Source organism: Rhamphochromis longiceps, linkage group LG17 (genome assembly GCF_057381845.1).
Source record: "Rhamphochromis longiceps isolate RC_006_pf linkage group LG17, R_longiceps_female_GT1.1, whole genome shotgun sequence".
NCBI classification, from domain to species: Eukaryota; Metazoa; Chordata; class Actinopteri; order Cichliformes; family Cichlidae; genus Rhamphochromis; species Rhamphochromis longiceps.
The window spans coordinates 25,328,263-25,345,329 of record NC_140573.1 but is presented as its reverse complement, the minus strand read 5'-3'; the positions used below and the strand labels follow the sequence as shown (position 1 = coordinate 25,345,329).

Here is a 17,067-nt window from a genome sequence, read left to right as displayed (position 1 = left end):
ACAAACTAATATCCTTCAAGTTAGAACAACAATATGAAAATTAAAAATTATTATTCATTTTAATATCATGTTCTCAGAATTCCAAAAAACAAGTCATGGCCCCCAGTTTTTTTTCCTAGGGGCCTTAATTATTTTTATTTTTTTTCCAGTACATATGCCACTTTGAAAGCACATGGACCCACCAAAGTCAGAAGGACAATTTCCCAATTTGGGAAATAGGATCATTTGATTAGAATTTGAACCTAACTGCTCCAGCTGTTGCGCCAATTCTTTAAGATGGTTAAAAAATATAGTGTTGTTCTATTGTTTGAGTTACTCTATATGGACAAAAGTACTGGGTCTCCTATACATTGCACCTGCATGCGCTGCCTTACAATGGAAACCTATGTCAAGACGCTGCCAGCACAATTCCTTATGCTGATATTAATGCCACAGAAAGTTTGCAGTTACTGAGTAGGCAGAATGCGGGTGGCTTTTATACACTGTGTGCACCTCAACACTGTGAAACCCCTCACTGTACATGATCTACTGTTTAATTACTGAGGTGCTACTTTGCAACAATACCATTTAAAGTTGATGGTGGAATATCCAGGAGGGAAGAAATTTCACAGACTTACTTTTTGCAATGGTGTAATAAGCCAGCAGTTAAAAAGGCTACTGTAGCTTAACAGTAGCTAGCTTAGCAGCTTGGGTCAGCTAACACATCTGATAAATGCATAAATGTTTATACATGCAAGAATAAAATAAGAAAAATATCATGTTATTATGTGCCCAACAAAAATGCAAATGAGTTAATTCCCAATGTATCAATATAGTCTTTTAATCATCAAACTTTTGTCCTGAAAGTACATGTTACATGCTAATGTGAGGTTTGCCCTAATTAACATTGACAGCCTGTTTTATCTCATATTTTCTCAGCTGCTTGTAGTCCACTTTAAGCGCTTTTTTGTATTTTCTTGTAGTATTTATGCTAACCTAACTCACCTGGCGATAGATTTATATTATTACATAGATTTATATGAACAAAGTTGCATCCTATACCCACCAAAAAGGGCATTTAAGTACATTTCCTTATCTGATTTTAAATCCAGAGTTTTACAGTAGCAATGCAAGCAGGCGTCTTTTGGCCCAATTTCCACTGACATTTGTACTTTTCTTTATCTCACGGGTGCCCTGCTGCCTGCAGGGCGCCTCATGTCACAAAGACATGTTTCATCTTTTGCCAGCAGATTGTAATGGTTTATTAGAACTGCAGTCTGCAAAGGCCTCTTCCCATTCAGCATCCTCTGAGGTGATTTCATGCAACATGTCCATGTTTATGGAAAGAAAGCAAAGTACTGGATTAATGAGGTACATACAGAACATATGGCAGCTCTGCATGTCAGAAGCAATGTGCTGGCACCACCCCCATAAGTGAGCATCAGGCTCTTTTTAGGTATTTTCCACCATAAGATGCAGATATATATCAAAGATTCTCGGTGTATTTATAAACAGATTTACTTTCAGATCAAGTAAAGCTTTAGTAGCAGAATCTTTGGGCAATTTCCAGTCATCAACAATCTGAAATATAGTCATCTGTTTCATCTCTCTTACAAATCTAGGACAGTCAGCTTGAGAAAATAAGGCATTTAAAAACACTCGAATGGTTAGTTTCTATAATTTGCTGATGTTTTAAATAAAAGTACAACTAAAAATACTCAGTACAAGTTCACAGGAACACAACATCCTGCATTTTTTAAATTGTATCTTGTAAATAAGGAGTCAGTATTTTAATGTCATGAAAAGAGAGTCTTTCTGTTTTAGATATTGGACATATTTTCAAACATCCAGTGTTCTCTTGTCCTTCTCTCCTCGTTATCTCCTTTATAAGTCAATACCTTATCTACTTGACCCGAGGATATTCCCCCATTTGGAAGTAAACACGTTGATTTTCCATTTACCTTGTTTTGATCCCTCTCAGTCTATGCAGACCGAGCTGACTGAGCAAGGCTTCTTTGTCCTCACTGGCTTATCAGCAGACCCACAAACCTGCTCTTTTGTCTCAGGCCGGTAGTGCAATAATCCCTCCCCATCCCTGAGGTTTAAAAATAGCAGCCAAACAAGTAACTAAAGAACACTTTGCATTTAATAAGTTGATGATAAAACCCAGCAAACGCACACCGAGTAATGGGTGAAAACGCTGAATCCACTGAAAAAGTGGACTTAGAGAAACTGTGTGATATTCTCCCACAGGGATGAGAAGCTGTTTGATCTCTGTATTGATTTCTTTCAAAGGATAAAATACAGTTATGTCCTTGGTGTTATGCATGGCCACAATTCTCCAAAATTCGCGTAAAGAGTTCAGGAGGCCGGCCACGAAGGAGGCCGTGGCGGCAACAACCTCGTTTAGGAGGGCGGCCACGACGGCGATGACGACCAGCCAGCAGCCTAGAAAACGGCCAATGAAGATGAGGTGCCAGACGCGGACCGGATGGTGGTGTGCCAACAGTGGAACCAGGCACAGATGAGGAGAAGGAAGAGGCAGGACCCGCTGAAGCCTCTGGCCCCCCAGCCGACGTGGCAGCTGGTGTGGCATGAGGCTGGACGGGCTCCTCGGGCCCCCCAGCCGAAGAAGCAGGAGGCTGGACGGGCTCCTCGGGCCCCCCAGCCGACGTGGCAGCCGGTGTGGCATGAGGCTGGACGGGCTCCTCGGGCCCCCCAGCTAGCGAAACAGGAGGCTGAACGGGCTCCTCGGGGCCCCCAGCTGGCAAAACAGGAGGCTGGACGGGCTCCTCGGGCCCCCCAGCGAAAACAGCCGCAGAACCAGCGGGCACCGGGGCCCCTGGCACACACAAAACAAAACCAGCAGGCACATGGGCCTCAGGCACACATGAAACAAAACCAGTAGGCACATGGGCCTCAGGCACACATGAAACAAAACCAGCAGGCACATGGGCCTCAGGCACACATGAAACAAAACCAGTAGGCACATGGGCCTCAGGCACACATGAAACAAAACCAGTAGGCACATGTGCCTACTGGTTTTGCATGCAGATTTGTGTTGTTTCTACCATCTTCAGAGCTTTTCTCTTTCTGTAAGCTGCTTTTACCTGATCAGTGGTGAATACCTAACCTTAGTGGCAGTTCAGATCGGGGTTTATGATTATATTTTAAACACTTTCCAAGACATAGGAGAGAAACTTTCACATGGTTTCATTCACCAGACATGTCGACCGTAAGCTCTATGTCTTTTTTTACTTGATGTCTCTATTTTTCTTTGGTTGACAAATCTATGGCAGTAACCCTGGAGAGTCTCTGGAGAGGCTGATGTAACTCAAGGACCATTGAATTCCTTTATGCAGTACTGGCTGTCTTGGCTTGATGTTACAAAGCTCCATTTAATGATCTACTTAGTTCATTGTATTTCAGACACAGAAGCCCAATAAACTGCACAATAATAAATATCACTACAATATTTTCTATCACATGAAATAGAAAATAAACAATCTGTGCTGATGTTCATGGACCAAGAAGTGCAAATTGTTTCAGTAAACCTGACACTGTAGTTCCAATGCCTGATCTTAAAAAGTAATTTATTATTATTATTTTAAAAGGTATTAAAAATAATAGAAATGAAGTGTGATAATGTGTAGGACTTAACGTGGGTGAGTGAGGGAGGTATAGGGGTAAATACTGGTTTCAGCAAATATTCTTTGACTGTTGCTCGTGTGTCTCAAATACTGTAGCTTTGTAGTGATCATGAATCTTCAAAGAGGACTGATGTCTTGGTAATTTGGGGCTTTTAATGATTTCTTTGAACTCTTCCATATCCAGGGTGAAATCATTGTACAGCATACATCTTTAATGGCTTCAAAAAAGTAGAGTTACTAGCACAACTTTGAATTTATATTAGACTTTCTCTCATTCACACAGGGACAAAAGTATACAAATATATACATTTACTTGCTTAAATCTCTTAATAAGTGGTGGTGAAGGTTCTGCAGTGTCTTTTAACTTGACAAGGCCAATGTCTGTTAACTTCTTCTTACTGATTACAATTGACTACAGCTGATAGTTTCTCTTTGCCAGCATAAGAAGTATTTGTTTGACAGCACTCATTGGATTGACCAATACTCAGTACAATGGGAAACTCCAAGGAACTCAGTGAAGATCTAAGAAGGAGAGTTGTAGATTTACATGAGCTAAGATGGTCTCAGGAAACCATTTGTAGATTCCAAATGTACAGTACAAGTCATTCATGTCTTTCTTGCTTGTCAATCAAGAAAGAAGTCCCTGCTCCAAAATCAACACATTCAAGCTTTACTGAAATTTGCTGCAGCCCATTTGAACAAGCAAAATACCTTCTAGAGAAAAGTCTTATTGTTAGAGTAATGGTGAGGCTTTCAAACCTAAAAACAGCAGAACAACTATCGTGCATGGTAGTGGTAGCATCATACTTGACATCTCTCGTTCTAGTCTCTTTCAGTACTTTTGGATCAACTGTAAGTTTTTCAGGGAATTATTAAGACATGTCGATATACAGTTTTCAAGCTTGGAAGTAAATAAGATGTTAGGATTTATAGGGCCGAGTGCAGCAAACTCAGTTTTATCTGAATTCAGAAACAGGAAATTAGACGCCATCCAGCCCTTTATGTCTTTAAGACATTCCTGGAGTTTAACTAATCAGTGTGTGTCATCAGGCTCGATGGATAGGTAAAGCTGGGTATCATCTGCATAGCAATGAAAATGTATGCTGTGCCTTCTAATAATCAAGGGTGTAGATTTGGCAAAGATGGAAGGGACATGTCCCCACCAATATCCAGCGGTTATTGAATTGTCCCCACCAATAATTTGATCTCTCCGAGTAAAGAAAAACAAAACCGATAGAAATAAAAAAAAAAAGACGATATGTCAACGTCTCATTCACCCAGCGGTGCAGAACGTTCTCTACCGGAGTCCTATCTCATGTGACAAATATGGCCAATGTGATTGGCTGTGCCTTTCAGGGAGCTCTGTTTAGTTTTAGCAGCGGCAAGCCTGCACTGCAAGGACCTGCAAGGAGGAGAGCAGGATGGCAGCACAAAGGAAGAACCTGGATATAAGGAAGTATTTTTCAAAGAAACCTGTAAGTCACTTAAAGTCAAGTTCACTCATAAAATGTGTCCGTCATAAAACCGTTACATGCTATGCTAGGCTTTGGCCCACATCAGTCTAAAATTGTATGTAACCATGAATAACGTGTTTTGTAAACTAACTGCACAACAGGCAGCAGTATTAGTTGTCTCAGTCTCAGAGTAGGATTTCTAATTTTGTTTGAAACTGTCAGAGAAAACGGCAGCCTCGAGCAAGCCAGGATATTAGTTTACAGAGGCTGTTAAAATTATATGTCTAACGTTAAAATGTTGGTGACACAATAATTTCATCCTAATGTGCTGACATATTCATAGGGTTAATTTTTGAGACAAAATATCACAAAGTAGTCATGATTTCGCAAATATTCCACCTTGTAGTGCAGTTTGCACAAATGGTTTTAAAAATGCACTCATGCTACAAACATTACTGATGAGTCCAGATCTGCACAAATTGACAGAAACACTGAAGCAGCTACACATTTTATTCTTATTGTCATGTATGTCCTATTTGTCAGGTGACAGAAGAACCAACACAAAGCTCAGAGAGTAATGGTGATACAAGATCACAGGTGAAATTGGATGATGACTTGGCGGGTCATTATTGTATTTGAAGCTATTTTTATTTTTGTATGATACCCGATTTATATGGAATATAAACTAAAGTCTAAAATACTTTTTTAATTGTAATTTAACATTATATAAAACTATTAATTGTAATTTTAAATGGTTTAAAAGCATGTAGAATAGCATATGTAGGCAAGTATATTTCTCCTTTTTTATCAAGAAGCAAAGACAAAAAGGAGGAAATAAAAGAAACGGGGCAGAGTTCGGTGGTTGAATCATCAGTCCCCACCAATGCCAAAACCAAATCTACGCCCTTGCTAATAATAATGTCCATGATGAGATGGTGCTAAATTCTGTCCACTGATTAGCACAGGCTTCTTGTCCAGTGAGTTAAAATCTAATAGTATATAGCTTATCCACTATGTTAATGTTGTAGGTAGTATCAACACAATGACCTCAGTTTTCCTCCTGAAAACACTGTAGACCCACCACTGAACCACTGAAAAATGAGAGTATAAATGAAACAGTGGCATAGGCTCTTTGATGACTCAACCTAGGACTACAAATTATGCTTTACAAGGGCCAGTGTTGGGTACAAGTGGAAAAACTAGCCCCCAGGTGGAGAGTTATCTGTTTCTTACCATGTTGGTTAAACACAAGTTTGGGTAACCTGCTGCTGAAGATTTTATACCATTTTTTGTCTTTCTCTCCATCATTTTATCCTCCACACTTTTAAGCCCCTGCGCACTTTTTCTTTTATATGCTGAATCTGTTTTGGGCGCATGCAGATGTGTTGACCAGGTTAGACTTATTTAATCACTGTGACTCAGTGGTGTCTGTGGGTCCTGCAGAGCTTTTGATATGTTGTAAAGAGAAAGTAAATGAAGGCTTTGAATGATGAGTCATGGGAGCAGAGTAGTGTGGTCTTTGTCTCCTCTTTTGTTTTCAGTTTGTTTCAGCAGAGCACCGAATGTGGGTGAGCGTAGATTGAGTACGCAGGGTTCAGTACCTTGCACTGAATGATGAGAGCAGTTAGGACAGGCGAGCTCTCCCCGCCCTCGGGCTTCTCAGCTGTCTGTCTGGCTCCGGCCTCGCTGCTGTCGTCCTCCTCATCCGACCGTAGGCTCCTTTCACTTTCCTCAAAAGACTCCCTCTCCTCTGTGGAGTCGTCAGCCGTGCTCTCGCTCCTCTCCTCAGTGTCAGCAGGTCCGTCCTTGGTGTCGGCCAGTGGGGAGCGAACCCTGGTGCTGAGGTCCCGGCCCTCACCTCTGAGTCGCGTGATGTTTCCCTCCAGCAGGCGACGCTGCACGATGCTGTGAGGTTGCTAGAAAGAAATGCAGAGGACAGATAGGTCTTATACAGGAGTTTTTCTCAGTACAGACCTTTTGAAAATTGCACATAGTGTGTAGTGTGCATATAAGGAGAAAGAAAAACACCCTGTAACTCTACAAATAAATTAGTCAGACCACTGTGTACTGAGCGTTAGTGCAAACAGCTAGTATATAATGTATGTAGTTTAAAATATATTTGTTAGGAAAAAATAGGCCTGCTTCCTGTTTAGGCAAAAAGAAAAGAACAAGATGAGCCAGAGATGTACAGCTGCTGATGTGTGAATTAGTATATATATGAGGTGTTGTTCAGATCAGAAACTGAAACACGACTTCTTCTGATGCCTCCAGAAAAGAGCCGAGAAAGAGATCACTTGTGCATATGAAACAGGCTGCTTTTTAATATTTTGCATTGCAAATGAGTAATTTATGCTCATGAAATGAATCACTTTTGCCCACTGATAGTTCATCCAAATATTTCACATGCATGTTTGCATACTGATGGTTCACACTCTGGAACCTTTGTTAAAACAGAGCTCAGATTTCATAGCCACAACTAGGGATGGGTATCATTTAGGTTTTATCCGATACCGGTGCCAAATCGGTACTTTTGAAACGGTGCCGGTGCTCAAACGGTGCTCAAACCGGTGCTTAAAGAATGGAGAACACAAAATTGGTCCAAAAACCTCTCATGTTCAGCTGTTTTTTGTAAAAATATAACAATGTTAGCCTTTTCTGCAGCTATGGGGCATATATGGTATCACTCTTGGCTGGAAGCAGTGCTTAAACAATGGAAAAAACACAAACTTTGTCCTAAACCTCTCATGTTTAACTGTTTTCCACTTTTTCTTTGGTCATTTTAGCCTTTTTAGCCAGGGTGAAGGGAGTATCTGCCATCAAACAAGAAGACAGCCGCATGTAGCTATGATGATGTTTGCTAGTTCACCTTACATGCATTAATGTAATAACGTGGTTAGCCTACTCAACGTAAATTAGCTACTCACGCAGAGAAGAACGGCTGCTGCTGCCACCATCATCCGTCATCATTTCTGCTACACTGGCAGGGCTAGGGGCCAGGACTCTCCTCTTCGTGTTTTTGGGGGATGTTGCATAACAGGCAACCCACCCGCAGTAGATGTGCTCGGTGTGAGGTCTCGCAGCAAGCTATCAAATACGGCGCATTTCTGGGCTTTTAAAAAAAACGCTATGCGTCGCCAGGTGTTTCATCGGATTCGAGGTGTTACCTCCTTTGACAGTATCACAGTATCAGCTTAAAGCACTTGTTGCAGGCTGCTGAGTTTGCATATTTTGCTATGAAGTACAGCCAGACTTTTGACCGCTTCGCCTTGGACATTTTTAATCTGTAGCTCTGCTCTAACAGAACGTACGTACCTGGCCCCGCCTACTATCCTCGGAAACGTAAAATGATTGGCTAGAATCTAAAGTGTATCACAGCTCAGGAAAAAAAAAGCACCGAAATAAAGCACCGAAATCTGCGCTGCTTTTCGGTCTGGTTACTACCGTTTATGTCAGAACCGGTGCCATCCCCTAGCCACAACCCAAAAAATCCCACAACGTACATGAGAATGCAGCATGCAAAAACAGTTTCATTTCTGGTTTATCAGTGCATGTCAATATCAAAACGAAATGAAAGTTATACTGTTGATATCTGACTTATTTTAACTTCCTTGAGAAGTGCACACAGCTAATATCTACGTCATCTACAAGCATCACCGTTTACAGCTGACTGTCCTCATACTTCATAGTTACAATGCAGAGGGACACATGCTGAAAACAGCTATCTGTTTGAAAGAGAAACAGTCTTAAATCAAAGTGTCCTCACCTCTATCTTTAAGCTTTATATATATGAGTTATAAAATAATCCAACTCTCATGGTTTGGCCCACGTGGATATAACATGAAGGGGTTTTGTTCCCAGTAGATGAGTCACAGGAATAATTTTTAAGTCCGGTATTGTCAGACTTTACCTGTGGACTTTTATTGATCCACTATTTCTTTTGTTATGAATGTTGATTAAAAACAGCACCGCATTAAAAACAGTCATGGAAATGACTGCATGACCTCAAGAACACTTCCAGAAATCACTGTGCCATTAACAAAAAGGTTAACCCTCAGAGGCTTAAGAACTCAACCCTAACCCAAGTTTTAAAAAGGAAAAAAGACTTCATTTGGAAAGTGAAGTCTTTTTGAATCTGGAGCTGTTAAAATGATTGTTTTCTTTGTGTCTGAGAGAACAGTTTAATAAAAACAAAAATGACATATTCTGTCTACCTGGAGTTAGAGTTAGAGTTATGGTTAGGGTTGAGTTCTTAGATGTTTGAGAGTTAAAGGTTCAAGTTCAAGGTTCAAGGTTCTTTATTTGTCACATGCATAGTTATACAAGTATAACACACAGTGAAATGTAGCCTGACACGTTCCTCGACTTGTGCAAAAATTCTCCTCACATGGCAGAATAAAACTTTATCTTCAGTGAAAAAGTGAAACGCTGTCCCAACTAGCTGAGATGAAGGTCGTATTATTAAGACATGAAAGGCAATTCAAGGAGGATACTAATGCTTTCAAGTCATCACTGTCAGCGGACATAAAAGGCTTAATGCAAGAGGCTTTTATTTGATACACAAACCTAGTGGCCTTTTTTTTTTCGTCTAATAAACACTCTTTTAAGTAATCTTAATAAAAGAAAATGTTCTGAAAAAGTTCCTCATGTTTGAAACTGCATTTTAAAACACAGCCTCCACAGATGGATATTGAAAAGCCTGATTTCTGTTGCTTTAGAAACACAACATGTGGCTGTTTTTTCTGGATCACATGAGGAGAAAATTCTATTTAAGCTGCCTGTTGCTCCATAATCACATTGTTCTTCCAGCAGTACAGAGCCTGGGTACAGACTTCCAGAAAGTACGCTTTTAAAAGAGCAGGCCACTTAACACCAGCAGAGTCACTGCATTAATAAAGCACAAATGAGTTGAAGGAACACTAAAATCAGCAGGATATTAAGAGATGTTCCTATAATGTTCTAATCACACTTAATGAAAAAACAACAGCAACAAAAAAACAAACCTCTGGCCAGGCTGTCATAGAATAATTTGTTAATAATTTGGGTTTCATAGAAATGTTGCTAATGAAATGATGAGGAATAAGAGGAAAATGCACAGACTTGTTGCTTTTACTGTATGTGGACTGTTTTTGCTGCTCGGCTAGGGAAAAAAAAACAAATAAGATAATATTATGTGACCAAAATAAAAAGAATGTTTGGCCTGCTAACATGCTATTAGCACCTAACAGCTGGGACTGTTAGGGATCCAGTCACTGGTATCGTAGGCATCCTGAAGCATTTGAAGTGGACATTTGGACCCGTGAAAAGTCATCAGATTGCCTCTGAAACAGACTGACTGGATAACTGTCTCGCCAACCAGCAGTGGCATCTGTCGAGCCGTAAAGTCGCAGTTTGAGCATTCTGGGTAAATGCCAAGCCTATAAAGCACATCGCCAGCTGTCTCCCTGCTGTTATCAAAAGCATTGTAATACTCTGTCAAACAACCTGGGACCTCTACAACCTGTCACACACACCATCTTGCATCTTGTATCTTGTACCTCATTCTTAATACGGTTAACAGACCTGCAGGCATTGAACCTCTATAGGAAGTGACGTTTGGCAACTTCAGTCACTCCTGCACAGGCGATTCATCTTGTGGGATGCGGTGTAATTTCTTAGCTCACATGTCCTGACAAATTAAGCAATTTTTTAAAAATCTAGAAGAAGGTTTGCAACAAATGCACATAAACACTGGTTATGCTCAAGGACAGAAAGGCCAGATTAGACTTTGCCAGAAAGCATTTAAAAGAGCCAGCGCAGCTCTGAAAAACATTCTTTGAAAACCTGAAACCAAGATTAACTTGTACCAGAATAATAGAGAGAGAAAAATGCGGAACGAGAGAAGCAGCTCATGATCTGAAGCCTACAACATTATCTGTCAAACGCGGTGGAGCCAACGTTATGACATCGCTGTCAGTGGAACCGACTCACGAGTGTTTATTAATGATGTGACTACCGATACTCTCGGCTCAGATTCAGCCAAATGCTGCAAAACTGCAAAAGCAACCCGAGAGTTTCTCACGACAAAGAAATGGGATATTCTTCAATGGCTAAGTCGGTCACCTGATCTCAGCCCAGCAGAGCAGCTTTTCAGCCACTGAAGACAAAACTGAAGGTAGAGACACTCACAAACAAGCAGCAGCTGAACGTGGCTGAAACAAAGGCCTGGCAGAGCATCTCAAGGGAGGAGACACGGCATTTGGTGACGTCCAGTCATTGAATCCAAGTATTTAAAAAAACAATCCTTATATTTAGAAAGCATATATGTTAGTTTGCCCAGTTATCTTGAAGTCTCTGAAGATAGGGACTGTATAAAAATGAAAAATGTATGTAATGCAAAACTTTGGCTAAATCCTGCAAATTAAAATTATTTGTTTGATTTAATGTCCTCTCTAGTGTTGCATAGAACAAAAATTACCAAAGAAAAAAAAACAATGTCGTTGCCAAAAACGTAACTTCAAAATAACGTGACTACAAGTGGCAGATTAGGTTAACACAGCACATTAACTTCTCAAGTTCTCCGCTGCTCTTTAACAAAAATCCTCAGATTTAGTCGGCAACATCTAAATGACTGCGAGGTCAACATTAACAACTTTGTGTTCTACCAGTGAGAATTTATATAATCAGCCTCCTTTCTCTTGTGATCAATCAACGGCACGATCTATAAAACTCATCAACGTGTACGTAAGTGATTCAATAACAGCCATCGAACAATGAGTCACTGACACATTTTCCTCTGTTGCAAGTCATGTGTAGTCCACCTCCCAGATCCTTGGCAAGGAAAAACCCTGATAAGATGATCATATGTGACCATCCAACGGCTGGGGCTGTCAGAGATTCACTTGTTGGTATCGAAGGTATTCTGACGCATTTAAAGTGAACATTTTCACCTGTGATTGTCTCTGAAACAGACCGACTGGATAAATGAACAAAATGGACAAACGATCACCTAAACAATCAGCCATTCTTCTGTCTGGGACCCAACCCAGATTAAAGTTTAAATTTCAAACGAGGAGCTGGAGAATAAATTGACATGAACTATACAGTTCAAGAAAATAAACAAGAACTGGATGTATGATTTGTTTTGGAACATGTACGAGCGATCAGCAGCAAAAGCTGACCTTGTTTCTGTGAAGAAACGCCATCCAGCTGCTGCGATTGTCTCCGTTTCACTCCTGATATGACACAGGAGTTATGACGCTGCTATTCGCTTGCCTGTTTATTTTCCACATTACTGGGTATTATTTGATGTTCTGCTCTGATGAACATGCACACACCATCTCTGCTGTTAAAGTATTCCTGAGCACAATATAAATGAAGACAAGGACGATTTTCTGGATTGCAAAGCAAGAAGAGGACAGATGGAAACACGACAACTAAAAACAAATAAGAGGAGGCTTCGGGGCCCCGGAGAGGCGGCTGTCTAACCTTAACACAGTAGTAATAATGTCGTGTCATGTCTGGACATGTCTGTGGTCTCACTCTGTTTGATCTGCCATCACGTTTGAGTGGCACTTCAGTCCATCGCCTCTGCGGACCATCCAGGAGTCTGTTTGCCTGCCTGTCAGCTCAAAGAGCTCAGCGAGCATTTATTCACCTTTAAAAAAAATCAGCACATACTTGAAATAAAACAAGTTTTCTGCAGTGTTCTGTTGTGTCCATAGATTGGTCTCGGCCTGCTGGGCTTCACTGCCGAGCTGCAAAAACAGCACACTTCAAACTAGTAATCACTACTCGTGTCACAGAGTTCAATCTAGCCCATTCATTCCTCGCTGAGCTCCAGCTGTGGCTGAGCAGCTCCTCTTTAAATGTCTCCTCCTTGTTGTTCCCCCCTTTCATTTCCTCTCATCTCCCCTTTTCCTTCCCTTATCTCTCCCATCCTTTCCTTTCTTTCTGTCCCCTCCCTCGTCTTATTGTTGTCCTTTTCTCTCTTTACTGTACATCTCCTGTTTCTTTTTATCCTTTTCCTTACATGTAATCATATCTTATACAGTATATTCCTTTCATTTTCCATTATCTTTCCATTTATCCCACTCTTTCTCCTCATCCCAGCTCCTGTTTTCTTCCATTACCTTTTTGACTATTTGCTTTCAATTTTCTTTTCTTCCCTAACCTCTTCTCTTTCCTCTTTCTGGGCATGACATAATCTCCCCACTCTTCTTTATGTCTCATAAAACAGGGATATTCACACTGGACATGCTCTGTAATTGTTTTTTGTTCTCCAATGCTAACTTTGGTTTTCTCTTTCTGTGTTTGTTGTTCCATAAATCATTAATTTTGGCAATTATACTCTTTGACAAATATGACACACGTAGCTTGTTAAATGGATAGAAATGGCATGTGGAGGATAACAAAAATTGTATTTTAATTAAATTTATTATTAGGTCTGGTGGCATACCAGAATATTTTTATTCAGCACACAAAGAAAAAGACTTAAATGTCAGACTCCAGCAGTTTGCAGAAGACAGTCTGAGTTTGATTAAAGGTTCATTTGTTGAGATCTTCGGCGCTCTCTTTGGACTGACTCACAGAAACACTGAACACAATCTAATTTTAGCGATTAGCTTCTCCATATGTCCTTTGATGGTTAAAGTCTGTTTCTGTTGACCCTCTAACTGCTCTGGGGTCAGCTGGTGTAAGTAAATCACATTTTGCAGCAGGATGCTACCAGCAATCTGCATTTGCTGTTTTACAGTTTAGGGTAAATGCTACATTTTACATTGCAGGACACACTTTCTACCACTCTAAAGTTTTGACACACTGTCTCATTGAATGATTTTTCTTTATGACTATTTACATTGTAGATTCTCCCTAAAGGCATCAAAACTATGAATGAACACATATGGAATTATTTAGCAAACAAAAAAGTGTGAAATAACTAAAAACATGTTTTATAATTTAGATTCTTTAAAATAGCCACCGTTTGCTTTCATTACTGCTTTGCACACTCTTGGCTTTCTCTCAATGAGCTTCGTCGTCACCTGAAATGGTTTTCCACCAGTCTTGAAGGAGTTCCCAGAGATGCTGAGCACTTGTTGGCCCTTTTGCCTTCACTCTGTGGTTCACCTCATCCCAAATCATCTCGATTGAGTTTAGGTCAGGTGACTGTGGAGGCCAGGCCGTCTGGCGCAGCACTCCATCACTTTCTTTCTTGGTCAAACAGCCCTTACACAGCCTAGTGGTGTGTTCAGGGTCATTGTCCTGTTGAAAAATAAATGATGGTCTAACTAAACGCGAACTGGATGGGATGGCATGTCGCTGCAGGATGCTGTGGTAGCCGTGCTGGTTCAGTGTGCCTTCAGTTTCGAATAAATCCTCAACAGTGTCATCAGCAAAGCACCCACACACCATCACACTTCTTCCTCCATGCTTCACGGTGGGAACCATGCATGTAGAGACCATCTGTTCACCTTTTCTGTGTTGCACAAAGACAGGGCGGGTGGAACCACAAATTTCAAATTTGGACTCATCAGACCAAAGCACAGACTTCCACTGGTCTAATGTTCATTCCTTGTGTTTCTTGGCCCAAACAAATTTCTTTTGCTTTTTGCTTTTTCTTAGTAGTGGTTTCTTAGTAGCTGTGTGACCATAAAGGCCTGATTTTTGCAGTCTCCACTGAACAGTTGATGCAGAGATGTGTCTTCTGCTGGATCTCTGTGTGCCATTTATCTGGGCTCTGATCTGAGGTGCTGTTAAGCTGTGATTTCTGAGGCTGGTGACTCAGATGAATTTAACCTCAGCAACAGAGGTGACTCTTGGAATTCCTTCTTCCTTCTTTCCTCGTGTGAGCCAGTTTCATCGTAGCGCTTGATGGTTTTCGCAACTGCACTTGGGTTAAAGCTTTACTAGTTAGCAGTGCCTTCAAAGCAAGTTCAACACATCAGGGATATCTTTTTCTTATCTGGCTTCACCAATCAGGCTCACCACAGAAGTGCTTATCAACTTAATAAGTTAACCCAGACTTTCCTAATCCACAGGTGTTTACAGCAAAGAGGTGACACTGGCAGCATCTTCCCAATCACAAGCACAGACAGGTCTGCTGCCAGCAAAGCACTGGAATTTACAAAATCAAGATAAAAGTATAATATTAGGAAAATATGTGGAGGTTCAGCAGGTAATACAAACTAAAAGCAACACAGCTGCTGCAGACAAAAAGAAGTGTGAGTGTGTGCGATAAAGCGCTGTACGAATGTGTGTGAGCTTTGAACGCTTTAGTGAGTAAGACTCAAAAAACAAACCACAGTCCCATTAAATAAATGTTTAGTTGTAGCTTTTATATCCCACAATTAAAAACAGGAGCTGCTAATTGAGTTGCAATGGCTTTATTTGGCCAAATATAGACTAAAAATACTGACTTATTACAATTAGTTCCTGGATTTCTGTTTACATTTGCCAAACATCAAGGGCAGCATCATCCAATGGATCATCATCCCAAAATAAAGTAACACTAATACCTTTTTTAATATTTCTATCTTAAGGGCACGTTGTGTCAGACTTTGAACAGCTCATGAAATACACACTGTGTATTGCTGTGCTGTGCTGTGCTATGTCTTCAAAAAAATGCTACGTGAGCCAAATTTCCTCCGTTGTGCTCTCAGCACGCTTCTCATCTCGATCCACCGATTGCTTGTTAACAGACTGCGAGTATGTGAATTGGCATGTTTCTGGATTTAATGTAATCTAATCCAATGAAGACAGCAGGCTTCAGTATCCCATAAAGAGTCGGTCCATCATACACGATGCAGCCTGCTGCTCTGCCTCGTTTGACAGCGAGTGTTTTTCATTGCTAGAACAGCTGAAGTGAGGTCTGTTTGTTTTGTGAAGGGAGATTTTGGACAACGTGTTTGTGAACATTTTCTTAACTGTAAAATGTGTAATAGATATTGTGGCAACCATAGGAAGTTTTTACTGTTTATTCTATCTTCCGATCATAATTAAAAGGCATTTATTGGCATTGTTCTTATTTGGTTAGAAATTAGCCGTGAGGCAGATGCTTCATGAATCCTTCCAGCCATAATTAATCCCATGAGGATAATAAGTTTAAAATATCAGTCATAGATAAAAGAAACAGTACAGCTACAGTTGTGCTCAGAAATTTCAAACATGAATGTCATGGCAGTCTTTTTAATGTGGAATGATTGCACAGCATCTTTAATAACTTAAAAAAAACAAGTTAGGTACGTTTCGATTTATATTGGATTTTCTCTAATCCATACAAAAGTGGATTAGAAAGTTATGCCAGAAGTTTGTTGATGGATACCAAAAGTGTCTACTCAGTGTGCAACTCGCTAAAGGACATTTATCCAAATATTAGTGGAGATGTGAATTAGATCAAATCCATCCATCTTCCTCCGCTTATCCGGGGCTGGGTCACGGGGGCAGCAGCCTAAGCAGAGAAGCCATGACCTCTCTCTCCCTGTATTCCCCTGGACAAGCTGGAGAATATAATCTCTCCAGCATGTCCTGGGTCTGCCTCCCATTACGGCTAAACTCCTCATCCTATCTCTAAGGGAGAGGCCAGCCACCCTTCGGAGGAAGCTCATTTCTGCCGCTTGTATCCGCAATCTCGTTCTTTTGGTCATTACAAACAGCTCATGGCTATAGGTGAGGATAGGGATGTAGATCAACTGGTAAACTGAAAGCTTCGCTTTTTCACTCAGCTGTCTCTTCACCACTGCACGTACAGCGTACAGCGTCCACATCACTGCAGCCGCAGCACCAATCCGTCTGTCTGTTTCCCCTCCCTTCTCCCGTCACTTGTGAAAAAGACCCCGAGATACTCAATCCCCCCTTAATTGGGGCAGAAACTCGTCCCTGACCTGGAGTCAGCACTCTACCCTTTTTCCGACTGAGGACCATGGCCTCAGATTTGGAGGTGCTGATTCTCAGTCCCACCGCTTCACACTCGGCTGCGAACCGTTCCAAGGCAAGCTGGAGGCCATCACCCG

The 17,067-nt window shown here is 41.0% G+C and overlaps 1 protein-coding gene across 2 annotated transcripts in view; it reads right to left on the bottom strand.

Annotated features, from left to right (window-relative positions):
• Positions 1 to 17,067, bottom strand: part of nrip2 (nuclear receptor interacting protein 2) — a 54,455-nt gene that overhangs the window by 10,446 nt on the left and 26,942 nt on the right. The window contains exons 1-2 of one of the 2 annotated variants that reach the window (XM_085387165.1): positions 8,008 to 8,460; positions 6,685 to 6,999 (exon numbers count right to left, since the gene is read on the bottom strand). In XM_085387165.1, coding sequence (XP_085243291.1) covers positions 6,685 to 6,999; positions 8,008 to 8,040 — 348 coding nt within the window. In that variant the 5' untranslated portion in view covers positions 8,041 to 8,460. Of the gene's footprint in view, positions 1 to 6,684; positions 7,000 to 8,007; positions 8,461 to 17,067 lie in introns of those variants that run through there. The other variant, XM_085387164.1, reaches the window with a different exon arrangement.